The sequence below is a fragment of the Lupinus angustifolius genome, chromosome LG13 (assembly GCF_001865875.1).
Source record: "Lupinus angustifolius cultivar Tanjil chromosome LG13, LupAngTanjil_v1.0, whole genome shotgun sequence".
Lineage (NCBI taxonomy): Eukaryota > Viridiplantae > Streptophyta > Magnoliopsida > Fabales > Fabaceae > Lupinus > Lupinus angustifolius.
In genome coordinates this window covers 10,274,226-10,288,321 of record NC_032021.1, presented here as the reverse complement: position 1 = coordinate 10,288,321, position 14,096 = coordinate 10,274,226, and the positions used below count along the sequence as shown (strand labels likewise).

Genomic DNA, 14,096 nt, shown 5'->3' with positions numbered 1-14,096 from the left:
TAATGAAACAGAACTCAGTTCTTCTATGTTTTGTTTGCGAGTTGAGTTTTAGAGAAAAAAGAAGGAAAAAAAGGCTTTAGTGACATCTTGCAAGTGTATTCTATAGTTCTCAAGATTCTCATTTCCTTTTATTCCCCTCCAAAATTCAACTAGCAAACAAACCCTTACATTTTTCACATCACAATTTTAGTAATTAAAACAGACAATAATTATAAGTAAAGGTGTCAAAACGGGTAGGCAAGATTGAGTCAGCCTGCCAAAACCCGAAAATTTATAGGGTTTAGGTATCATACTAGGTAATTTTTATTGAATCGGGTTTTTAGCCCTACCATTAAAAAACTGGGTTCGGCCCCGGTTTATCCGGGCGAATTCGAGCTACCCAATTTTCTTTCTTTTAAACGTTTTTGGGACCTTTAGCTGAACAATAAGCTTTAGGTGAAAATTATTATACAAATAACTTATAAAATAGATAATAAATATTGTGTTATGATATTTGAATAACAAATAGAGTAATATTTATAATATAAATATTTATAAATTATAATAATATTTTAAAGTTAAACATTATATTATTTTTCCTATTTTGCAGAATATCCTTTTAAGCCTAATAATGTATCAAATCAAATGAGAAGATATTAAACCATATAGATTTCACATTTCCTTTCTTAATTGTGTACTTAATTAGATTTAGCTTCTACAACAAAAACATAATAAAGAAATAACTTTTACAACAAAACTAAGAGACAACATATTGTTTACCATAGAGAACTTCATATAACCAAATTTAATATAATAGTTCACAATAAAAGTGTTGGTAAAGAGCATACAATTCATAATATTTTTGACAGTGTCCACATAATTATATATTAACGTGAAATTACAAATTATATTATGTTAGAGAGTGAAAGTCCAATAGAAATGATAGATTTAATAAATGAGTTATGTTAAAAAATTATATACATGACTTCACATCACGTTTTAACTCAAACAAAATGCATTAGATCTATAAATTTGGTTGCATTGGGCATAACAAGTGTGTTAAGAAAGTTATATATTAATATCAAATGATATATATTTTTTGAGTAGATTAAATATGTTAAAATTTAAATAGATATTTTTTAGCATTATGCGGGCCAACCCACCACAACCCGCTTAGGGCTAGCTTGAACCTTTCTAGGTAGCCCATATGACACAATCATAAATATTGTCTCTGCACCATAAATGGCAATATGTTTTCGCCGGATAAGACCTTTTGTTTTGCAAACCCCTTTGCATTTTCGAATTTATATGTGCCCCATAACAAAGATAAATGCGACGTTATCCTTCCAATCTTATTGAAGCCATAAAAGTTCAATCAATCACCATATCCCTTCCTTCAAACAAATCTGTAAAAGCCATCACTTGTCTACTCTCATTGGCACATGCATTACTTGAGCTTTCACAACTACTTGTGATCCCAACTCATATTGGGAATTCAACACATCATCAATCACAATGATTGTACCAAAACCAAGTTCTATATCATCAGGTTTTATCTGTCCATGAACATTATTTTTGTTGGACCTGTTGGCGATCAGGGAATCATCAAGTCCTATTGTTATCGAACAGGAGAGGAGTGAAGAAACACAAGTGACACACTAAGTTATAAACCAAAACCTTAAGGGTTTGTTTGGGAGTTAGATTTTGGAGGAGAATTAATGGAAATGGAATGCTTGGGAGTCACCTCACAAGTGTTTTCATGGCTCCCAAGTCTTCCCTTTCCATTTCCCCCCTCCAAAATCCAACTCTCATACAAATCATAAGGTAATGGTTCCATTTATAAACACTCTTCCCCTCAAATTCAATGCAAAACTTCAGACTTGAATCTATCCAACAATTTTGATTGTTGTTGTTCCCTACAAAGGTAGTTCCGGCCAAGCTAGTTCCTAGCGGGATGGTATTAACTCCATTGACCACTGTTTTAAATTGCATTTGAGATTGTGGTAATAGTTGTAGTTACAATGTTTTAAATCATGGTCATTACGGTGTGAACTATCTTGTGATTAAAAAATATTTTTAAATTTAATGCGACTTGATGGGGTTGCGTTGCAGCGCGATGAGTTTGCGTTATGGCCTGATACGGCCACATTATGATCCAGAGTCATGCTGCAATTGTGTTATCACCACAACCGCAATATTGCGGCCACATAAGTGACGCAGTCCATAATTTAAATCACTTTGATTGACTGTTGGAATAGCACCATTGGCGTTGGGGATTATAATAACGCCTTGCAAAGTCTTGAATCCTACTAGTGTTGCAAAGGGCACTTGGCCACTGTATATGTTGCCTAGCAAGCCAATTATCAGTCACAGGGTTGGGTTACAACCTCCAAGAATGTCATGCATGTATAACTCATGGCTCACTATAATAAGGTAAATGTTGTTATGGTAATTGATAAATGTGAAAAGGCAAGGTTGTTAGTGTAGTGTAAGTAATAGTTTTATAGTATTGACATAAGTAACCACAAAAGGTAGAGAATAAACAGAGTGACTAGCAATATATTAGATATTAGGATTAAAAGTTCTAGCATATACCAACAAGTTATTGGTCTAGTCGTGTAAGCCCCCACTAGATCCAGGATAACCAAAAGGCCAATGATTCGATTTCTGGGAGCAACAAATGTTGAGAGGGGTAGCCACACATTCCGAAAGAGATTAGGTTCGTACCCAAAAAGGATGAGGGTATACCCTTGGTAGTACAAAAAAATATGAGGATATAACTTATCTCCTTATGTAAGGAGATACTCCATTCCCTTGTTGAAATATAAGGAACTTGAACTCAATATATAGTCTTAATGTCTCTCCCCCACTCTAATCCTCGACAACATGAGACTTCCTATAATAGTATATTTCAAGCAAATCCCAACACTTTCTATATTGATTAAAATATCTCGCTCCTTATGAAATATATGCAACAATCTCCACCATAGTGAATATCTCATTCCTTAAGAAATTCACACCACAATCTCTACATTAGCCAACATCTCGCTCTACCATTCTCAATGTTTAAATATTTTTATGAGCTCCCTCATGGGATTACCTCCATATGAGAGTCTACTCCTCAATTAATATAAACCTTTCCAAGTATCCTTGACGGTGTTATTAAAAGTCCACCTATCCAAACTTGTAGTGCAATTTCTCGAAACCTAAATCGACGTCCAACGAAACACGCTATCTTTTAATAGGATTTTGTTTTGAAACTATGAAACCTCTACACCAATGTTCACCAATAATTGTTGTCTTCAATACTGAACCTAACTAAAACATGGAGCTTTCTTACAAAGCCTCAACATATACCATTGTTTTTTGTGCCCACAATCATAGTTCAAAGTTATACTCAACCTTAAGGAGTACATACACATCACACCTTGCATCAATGTCAACAATGTCCATGTTATAGCATGCATCTAAGGCAATGTTTGTGCCATACCCTCCATCTAAGTAAATATATGTGTCTCACCTTTAATCATATCAATACGACTCGTGTTACACCTTGCATCCAAGCCAAGGTCTACGTTACACCTTGCATCATCTCCGACAGAAGAGAGACATTGCGAACACTTGCCTCTGAGCATGCTGCTCCACATGGGTCCCTATCTCCAACTAGGTCACAACCCAACACATGGACTTATGGGATTCTAGATCCAACATGGTTGTGGTCCCTACCACGGTCCTGTCATATTTCTTTATCATTCAACTCATCTTCTTTTATCCTCGCAGAGTTACTTAAACAAACCTTATCTAGCCAACACATTCTTCACCATCCTTTGCCACAATTCAAAGTTACAAGTTCCAACAAACGTTTCCACCACGAATCTTGCACCTGGGTTAAGAAGCGTATACTTATTGATTCTTATAAATAAGAGGAGTGTATAAATTAATTATGCCTTTTAAGCTAATTAGATCATCCATTAGTTCTATATAGTGCCTTTTGGGGGTATGATGGGAGAAAATAAATGTGGAACTAGGTTGTTTATTTATGGAGAAATCCATAGGAGAAACTAAGTTATGAACTTATTAGGTGGGTATAGCTAAACCAAACTATCTAGTCAAGAGCAAACTAAAGTAACCCTCTAATGAGGAAAATCACGCGACAACTTATTTTAAAAATAATATTGTCCTTTATATTATTTTAAATAACCTAATTCAATGAATTTCTAATTATGTTACAACTGCTAGTGAAAATTTAGTAGCAATAATGACAATAACAATTGATCAAGTGTATATTGAGTGTATGGATCAACATATAAGAAATTGATCTAGCTTAATCAACACTCTTGAGTGCATCTAGTGGCAAACTTCATTAAATATTTATTATGAGAGCTTTGTCACATATAGTGATCCTATCCAACTCATGGAAGATACTTACCTATTCCTACCCATAGACCTAAATGCATTGGATCAGTCATGAGAGGCTCATAAAGTCAACGAGCCATATGATATATGAAGTCCCAAACCCAAGACTCGAACTAGCCCATCGAAGCCCAAAAATGTTGAAGGTTTGGTCTATACGATAACTTACAAGGGAAGGCACCCTATAGGGCATTTATAGGTCGATTTAAACTAAGATATATGCCTCCTAGACCAACTGATTGAATGGATGAGAACATGACCTCAACAATGTCTAGAATACTTGAACTTCTAGTGACCCATATTGTCAATTAACGCCTCTTGGCTTAGGAAGTTACACAAGAAGAAGATGAGTGGTCTCTCGATTGTTTGGCCAACTTTTTTTAATATATTTATTTTATTTGAGTATTTAAATTAAAACCAAATTTATTAATTTTGGACAACACACATAACTGATTCAATCATTCACTAAGATGACATTTTTTTACTAAAAACAAAATGATTTATATTGAAAAAGGAAATAACTGAAATTTTTACAACTGATTCAATAATTGACGAGTTTAAGTATTTAAAAGTACGAAAAGTGACACGTTAAATGAATGTATATTTTTTAACATCTTTAGTTGTTAATTAATGTTATTTAGAATTAAGAGCAAATACTTGTTTCAGTCTCTCATATTTTTCAACCTTATTAGTTTGGTCACTCAAAAATTGTAAAACCCAAAATAGTCTTCAAAATTCAAATGTGGGTCAAATTAGTCCATTTTAGGGTCAAATTAGTATATTTTATGGTCAACTAGTCTATATCAAGTATTGTAAACACATGCTAAAAATGATTGTTTGAAATTTTTATGATCATTTTGGATTCTTAATCTTTTGAGGGACAAAACTGGAATGACTATTTACTTTAGAATTAATATGTTGATTTGAAACTTGGAAAATATTATATATATATATATTATAATTTTGATTACAAATTATAATTAAATATTATTGCTCCCTCTAAACTTTATAGTAAGATCTGCCACTGATTATGCTACTACCATTTGAAAAAGAACATTTCACTCATGTCTGTCAACCTTAATGGTAGTCCATGCCCTATTTGGTCGGGTCTAGGGTGAGGACATGTATACAGTTTTACCTCATAAATAGATACAGTTTCCAAAAGAATATTGATAATTAAAAGGAGCTATAAAATCATTTTATCATTTTATTAATTTCATAAGTTTTTCCTGACAAACATTGAAGAATAAAATCATTTAAAGGAATAATAAAAGTGAAAAGGGGAAGAATATTGATAAATTTTCCATTGCCCATTATGCCATAGATGAGTCAGGTGTCTGCTGCATTGTTCCATCACTATCCATAACTTTGTTCTGTCTCACAACTGGGGAAATCAGCATCCATACTGTTCAAAGCATAAAAGTAATAGCAATGAAAATTTGAGTTAGAGAGGTGGCTGCATCATCAATCTGCTTAGATGAAACACATTGTGTCATTCCAATACAAGTCAAAGCTTATTGAAATTTATGCAAAAATCATTTACATGTTTGGTGATGGCTGCATTTTTTGCCAATAAAATAGGAAGACTTTCCTCTTGCAATTTGAACTTTAAGAGTCTAATTGCATTAAATACAAGGAAAGCAAGCAATTTTAAATGTTTATTCATAGGCCGAAAAGGATTGAGTTCTTACCCATAGGCTAATGGGATACATTGGTTATACAAAAAAACACTGGATAATGTAAATAGCAACACTCTAAAGATTAAACTATCGAAAAACCAATGTCTGTTAGTCCAAATGGAAAATGGTTTGACTCACTTATGCATTTGATCCCAGATTCAATCCTTGAGTTTATGTGTATGTAATAAATGTATTGGTTCTTCACTGATCTCAGTATGCTTCTACTTTAATCCATAAAATGTGCAAGAAAGCACTTTGGGTATATCTAACTCTCATTCCTGAACATTACTTACTATAAATTGTAGCTGCAAACCACTCGTTGATGATTTTCACCCAAGTACTTGCCCAGCCAACATCAATACTCCACCTGGTAGAAAAGCAAACAAGCCATAAAATTAAATGATCATACCTAAAGCACTAAAGCATATGATAAATTAGGTTCCTTACTTCCTGGCTGAGTTATTCAGATCCCAACTGATGAATAACATTGCGAAATACATTGCTCCCAAGGAGAATACTATGTGAAAAAATCCATAGTTGTAGGGAATACTATCTTCATCTTTGACTTTGTCTTTGGAAAACTGTAAAGGAACAAAGAAAAGAACTTCAATACACTAATGGTTTACTATCAATGACAATATATTCAAATAAAATTTACGACTGAGGGAGTTATGACCGAAATAAAATTTACATTGCAAAATACATTGCTCACAATATCACAGAGCTAGATATTATGATGAACTTGCTTAAGGTTGAAAAGTTAGAGGATGTATATGGAACAAAAAGAATGTAAGTGGACAAAATTGAAAAACATATAAAGTGTCTAGAACACTTATTTTGCTTTTCTTTAGTATCTAATGGAGAAGGGTGCACCTGAAAGCATTTTGAATCAATGCCTGTGGAAAAGGCTGCCATCACAATCGCAAATATGGCAATGAGGAAGCCCTGTTAGGGGAATAGTATATAAAACAGAATTATCAAATGAATATAGCACTCATGAAGGTAAACATTTATAGTATGAGATTATGTATATTCTGATAACCTGATTCTGATACAACAGTTATGTATATTCTACACATCCACCCAAAGACAGTAAAATATAAAAAGGTTATATCGAACACTGCATTTGACCCAAAAAGAAGGTCAATGGATATAGCAAACACCATAAGTATTAAAAAACAAAGGCAGCAATCAATTCTTAAATGTTTATCATTTAGCTTGGACTTCATAGAGTTATATCAATTATGTTATGCTAACAATAAAAGACAGACAAGGCTTGGTGCCATATCAATAGGTGCACTGTTCGCATCTCTTTGTCAGATCCTATCAAAGTATCCTCCTCTATCCAGTAATTATCAACCACCTAAACAAAATACTTTAGGATATTGCTCATCTAAAGAAGAAGAAAAAAGTAGTGGAAAAATTCATCACAATGTACTTTACAATATCATGTTATAGAAGGCATGAATCATGTTTTCATTTCATTTTATCATCTTGCATTATAGATTTAAGATACACAGCAAATTAATGCTTATACATAGTCATGTTTCTACCAACACTCATAAAAATACCTATTGAAACCCCCCTTTGAAGTAAGAATCCTCAAGGAATTTGAATTTTAGGGAAGTTTGGAGGAAATAAACAAAGGTTTTTCAAACACATACATAAAGAGAGATAGAATGACTCACAAGTATAGTTATCCAACCACCATTTCTTTTCTCCTGGTCTTTTGTCTCACATCTCAAGGTGGCTGGTTCACTCTAAAGCACAAGTTTTGTTTAATATATCTCTGAGGTTGTCAGCTCCAGGCAACATTTTGCATATAATCTAATATATCTACTTGCAAAAAATTAATTTACCATAATAACAAGTTTGGCTGACACTAATGAATGCGGTTTGTGGTTCCAATTATGTTATGTTTACCATAATTGCAAAAACTTGGGGGAAAATGTGGCTAATACTCCACAATTGTGGTTGTGATGTGGCTATACATACTCCTAGAACCGCAATATTGTGGCCGCAATTGTAGTTGCAGGCAACAATTTTAAACCATGCTAATGAAGGATATTGACTATGTCCCCCCTCACTTTCACTGAGAATATTACAACTAACATATTGTAAGTAATGACAATCACAAGATCCTTATTTAATGTATAGGAAATGTATCCACCACAAAGGCACTGTGGCATATAGATGGTATGCACTATGCAGTTGGATTAATACCCTTAAGTTATTCAGGTAAGAATAATATGACAATTTACCATTCAAATTTTGGGTTGTAATTGTAACTTTAATGCAAATGGTGGTTTGATACTGGCCTCATTCTCAGCCACATTACTTTTAGATGAGTTGACATCATAATCCATGCAGTAAATTTTTATGGGAATATCAAAACTAGAAGTCGTATATTGCCTAAAGGGAAACATTTAAAAGGAGCCAGGGAACTGTTATTCATATTTATGAGTTTGAATCCTAACCTTCTAATTGCACACCAACACAAGAAAACTATGTAAGAAGCCATGATTCCTGAGGATAATAGTCCTCTGTTAACCTGTAGAATTAAGAATTTAAATGATAAAACATAGATTCTAATAGTTTAAGTGAGATTTTATGATAAAGTTTTGGCAAGTGGAATATATAAAGTAGCACTTGCTGAAACATCAGCAATCAAGACAGTGTACCTTAGAATGTAAGGATACAACCAACATTACAGCAAGCAGAATTGCAGTCCAAGTGATGAAAAATATATTGAGAGAACATGAAGATCTTGAAGCATATGTTGTGTACATATATACAACTCCACATATAGAGGCAACATAAAACAATGTCGACATAAAAAGTCCAAGGAAACACCTGAGCAAATTCAAGAAGATGCTAATGATTCAAAATTCAGACATTTCTTTTAAGCTAAAAGGGTAAACAAAATTGTCTTAAAGTTCATTGATGTCAAACACTCTAATGTGGGTTTACTCTGCTTTAATGTTCCTCCTCCCTCCATAAAGTAAGTTTTTATAGTGACTGAATTTTATAGTTCACAATCTTAAAAATTTAAATTACTCATTCTTAATTGAAGACTTTGATATCCTTTAAAGTTTTATTTTTTATAGGCAAAGTTATTGATGGAGAGGAGAGTGAAAATTGTGCAGCTGCCGTATTTTGAACTATAGGCTAATATCTTATGTTTCACAACTCTACCAACTAAGTTGACCTATTATCCTTTCAAGTTAAAACCACAATAAAACTTATTATGTAGTGATTTAAAGTTACAACTTTTCTTGTACAACTTTTTTTTCTCCAATTAATGAGGTTAATCTCGTTATTTAATAAAGATTAGGAAAATAGTTGCCAAACTGCTTCTGAAATATTGAAGGCCACTACAGTTTTCTCATATTACAAAAGACTGTACCTCTGCTTCCTTTCTTCATTTGGAATCCAGTACTTATTCCACCAAGTGATGAAATGTACTACACTCACAAGTTGTAATAGAAGAAAAATCCTGTGTAAATATGAACCATGATATACATGTTAGTACAACCACTATAGCGAAAATTTAAGTTGATACCATATAATGTGATAAGTTAGTCATAAAAAAACACTAATACACAGCAGAAACAACTTCAATGAGAATCAATGGTAATGGTCTGCATAAATATTGTCATTTGGACAAGTATCAAATGTCTTCAAGTGTAACTTCAATAAACCAACCATGTCGACATATGGTTGTTTCAAAAACTACATTTGCACTGGATATTATATGGTGCATATGCAAGTACATGAGTTAACACTTGATACCATTTGTTAAAGATATTGATCATTCCCCAAGAGTGTGTTTGCTAGTTGAGTTTTGAAGGGGGAGGAAGGGATAAGGAATGCTTCAGAGTCCTCTCAGAAGTGTATTTCATGGCTTCCAAGCCTTTTCTTTCCCTCCAAAACTTAACTCGTAAACAAACCCCTAAAGAACTATTACAAGTCTAGGAACTGAAGCTTACCCGGCACCAATACGAGCAATTTCACCTGCATCACAATATATGTGTCACAGTCTTATTAAACCTTTCTCAAATGAGTGATTTCTACAAGCATTTGTCCTTTTTAGCTTAAATGGTTAACTCAAGTACAATTTCTCAAATGCCCAAATATGACTAAGATCCTAGTGCATTGTGCTGAAAAGGATTTGTTTCATCAATCTGACTATGAAATTTGAAACCTACCATATATTTGAATAATTTGTGAAGGAAAGAAGAATGGCAGTGCCATTGATACTACCAATAAAACAGACTTCAGCTCCCACCATCCAGAATGCCATGAATTCTGACCTTCAAATAACTTTCTAGTTTTAACTGTACTAAGAAACATAACTGAGAAAAATATCTGAAATTGTTGTCAAGGAGAATAGGTCTTATGAAATTAATCATTCTAAAGATTATATACAGAATAAGGACCAATTTGTTTCTTTGATATCAAATGCAGCACCTGAATTTTATTTGTTCACATCTTATAATTAATAAAGAGGACCAGTTGCTGATAGTAAGCAAGATTTGCAAGAATAAGGTCCATGCTTAGTTCAAATATTACTTACTCATGGTATGCATGATCCCTGTTTCATTTTTTATTATCTACAATTGGTGGATTTTAAACCTTAGTTTGCTATTTCTTTTCAAGAAGGCATATTCTGTCAAGAATAATCCTCTAAGGATCTGTTTATGAGTAAGGTTTTGGAATGGAAGGAAGAGAAAAAGAATATTTCAGAGTCATCTTACAAGTGTATTTTATGGCTTTGAAGCTTTCCATTTCCCTTCATTTACCTCCAAAACTCAACTCGTAAATATACCATATGATTGTTTGTGAGTTGGGTCCTAAAGGGGAACACTTGAGAATCATCTTACAAAGGTATTTTATGGCTCTCAAACCTTTATTTCATCTTCTTTCCCTCTTCCAAAACACAACTCGCAAACGGATGCTAATGGAATTGAACATTAAAAAATGACATGATTAAATCCCTTTCATTTTGGGCTTCATCCAAATTAAAAGTACTGTTGGTATTGAAAGTTGGCTAGTTGGGAGTAGGAATTGCTTTGTTTACTGGCTTCCAAAATAAAGACCAGTAGCAGCATATGATGATTCCTCATGAAGCAGAAAGTGTGAGAATTGAAAGATACATAGCATCCTAAACTCACACGAAGAACTCCCAATGAATGATAGCAACCATCTCCTTTAATTCCACAAACTTTGATATCTGTACAGTGTAGAAAAAGATCAATAACAAGAAAGAGTAAGAAAAGGCAAGGCCATTATTTCATTCATTATAAATTCTTTAATAGTCCTAACTACAGGGCATGGCACAAACATTAAATTTGTCAAAGTAATAAATTCTAGCTTCACATGTTTAATAATGTCAGCTAATCAAGGTCTTAAAGGGTGATAAAGTTAATAAGAAAAGGAAGAATGGAAATCAAGTTCAAGCATAACAGCATAACAGAAGTTACAAACCTATAGCAATTGTGGTAACTAGAAATGTACTTAAATATCTCCATTTGTTTAGTCTTACCTTTGTCAATTGATATTATTTATTTTGTTGTTGATAATGAATGTTATTTTCTTTTGTTTAATTAGTATTGGATGATTGCAAAATTCGAGGAGATTTGTAAATAATGGATCAAAGAATAAACATCATAAATAGGTTTGATACCATATCTTAACCTAAAATCTTTAGACCAAGGAAACACATACACTTCAAAATAAGTCGTTGAACACATGTGTATGAGATTTCAAACCAGAATAAATGGGTATATGTGCCCATCTACTTATAATACCTTTAAATTACCCTTAACTCCCACATGAACATCATCAATTACATCTAACTAATACTCAGAATTCTCAACAAAAATAGTATGTGACATAAGATAATATGGAAATGAGCATGATGCCTCTCTCACCCAAAAAAAACTGAAATCATATTGTGACAACTGAAACTTAAAATATGTAATAAAAAATGGATAAAAGGACAGAGTCTGCAGAGCATATATTACTAGTGACCTTAGTAAGGAAATGAAAGAACACTGACTTACAGTGAAGCCAAGGTATAAATCTTTGTCCATAGTCACGGAAAAACCATGCAACAAAGTTCATTATCAAGAATATAATGCCGAAATAATAGCGTGCTTGCAGTGATTTCTTTCTTTCTACTTCATAATCAACCTTGTTTAACTCCAACGAAATGTGTACTTCTTCCTGAGGAATACTATGTATATCACTCAAATTAATATGTACTACTGTTACTTCAGCTGTTACCTCAGATGCACTCATTCTACAGTAACAACAAAAACTTGATCAGAAAATATTAATGTAGTATCCCACACATTGATTTAAATTGTGGACCCGCAACATGTGATACGGCCACAATATTATGGTTACGGTGACCGCCACAATTGCAGTATGATACTAATTCAAAGTTATGCAGTCATAACACAACTGCATCAAATCGCATTTGGATCGCATCAGACTGCAGTAGGTCGCATCGAACCACATCAGTTCACATCGGATTCAAAAAATGTTTTTTTAATTACAAAATAATTCATACCACAACGACCACAATCCACATGGTAACGATCATACTGCTTACCATGTTTTAAAGATAGAATACTTAAGTTTCAAATCTACAAGGTTTTCTAAGCAATACTGCATTCTACTTTACCTTTAAGAGAACAGAAAAAAACCAAGTATTTAGAATCAACTTTAGATTTATGTCCAAAGACAGTGGAGTAAACTAAAGACCAAACCCCTTCTCATTCAGGCATATAATGCCTCACAAATAATGGTCACACAAGAAAATATTCAATAAGCTGCAAGTAACCTATGATGATGAGGATGAGTAAGACATTGGTGCAAGAATATATTCTCACCTTATTTTGCTTAATAGTGCACTCTTTTGATGCTATGACACTACTGAGATGGAGTAAGAGTATGAAGTTGTTGGTGTTACTTGTATAAGTTAAAAGAAAATGGTCACAAGTCCAAGCTTCTAGAACAATAGTGCGAAATGATTATCTTGAATATGTTATATGATAATTATATTGCAAATGGTATATAGAAACAACTTTGTTCATGTCTATATTTATGATGTCATGATGCTCCCTCATAGCATGCATGGCAAAATGTTGCTCACTCTTCTCATAAAATAAAGACCCCATTGTCTTCTTTTGATTTCAACATGATTGTAGAATCTTCACATTTTCGGTCCAGCACATTTATCTAGGTAATTTCCTCTTATTCACATGATACTATGTTTTATTTTGGGTTACAAGGTCATTTTACTTGAGTGGATTATTATTTTGTAAACCTCTTTTCCCCCGAGTATTTGATGTAATTGTATTTTCTATGCATGTAAGTGTATAGATAAACCTCCTAAAATTAAAAGTTTTATCTCATATAGTATTTAAAGATAAAAATGTTATTTCATTACATGTGTTTGTTGTTTTTGCTTCCCCATGTTAGTTTTATTTTTAGGTACTTTCCTATTCTGGAGGATCTTGTAAGATTTAAACTTGAAACTATTGAGGAAGCTCCTACCAGCATCTCAAATAATATTTTATACAAGCTATAGTAGTATAGACAAATCCTGCTAAGAAGTATGGTAAACAAATCTAATTATCTTTTCCAACTAGAAAAGGACAGCTGTTTCATGAAAATTGCACATCAAGTTTCCTCCTTTTGGTCTTTTGGCTATTAATAAATCATGCTTAAAGAGTCTGCCACCTCCTTTTTCTCTTGTCACACGGTTATAAAACTGTGGTGGGTGTAAGAGAGTTTCATTTAGTAGAAATAGATATACATTTTCTTTCTCTACAAATATTAGTTATTAGTATTTTGTTGTAGGAATGACTTAAACACACAACCTTCTTCACTCCATTCTTTAAATCTTTAACTCTAATCATTAGATTACCTTATAACTTCCAGAATTATAGGATTTGAATTCATGATTCATTATCATACCACAAACAACTTTAGTGGAAAAATACATTTTGATTG

The 14,096-nt window shown here is 33.0% G+C and overlaps 1 protein-coding gene and 1 pseudogene across 3 annotated transcripts; both read right to left on the bottom strand.

Moving 5' to 3' along the window:
* On the bottom strand, positions 1,196-3,626 carry LOC109363582 (annotated as a pseudogene).
* LOC109363400 (serine incorporator 3) lies at positions 5,589-13,115 on the bottom strand. Of its 3 annotated transcripts, none has more exons than XM_019609649.1 (13): positions 12,971-13,115; positions 12,137-12,375; positions 11,228-11,304; positions 10,280-10,439; positions 10,061-10,085; positions 9,478-9,567; positions 8,753-8,924; positions 8,549-8,622; positions 7,760-7,829; positions 6,945-7,016; positions 6,519-6,652; positions 6,365-6,438; positions 5,589-5,797 (listed from the first exon to the last, which is right to left on the bottom strand). In XM_019609649.1, the coding sequence occupies exons 2-13, from the start codon at positions 12,372-12,374 to the stop codon at positions 5,706-5,708; spliced, it is 1,278 nt and encodes a 425-aa protein (XP_019465194.1). In that variant the 5' UTR covers position 12,375; positions 12,971-13,115; the 3' UTR covers positions 5,589-5,705. The 3 variants fall into 3 exon arrangements, with proteins under 3 accessions (XP_019465194.1, XP_019465195.1, XP_019465196.1); XM_019609650.1 differs by having other exon boundaries at positions 8,753-8,926; positions 9,495-9,567; XM_019609651.1 differs by lacking the exons at positions 12,137-12,375; positions 12,971-13,115 and adding an exon at positions 11,559-11,577.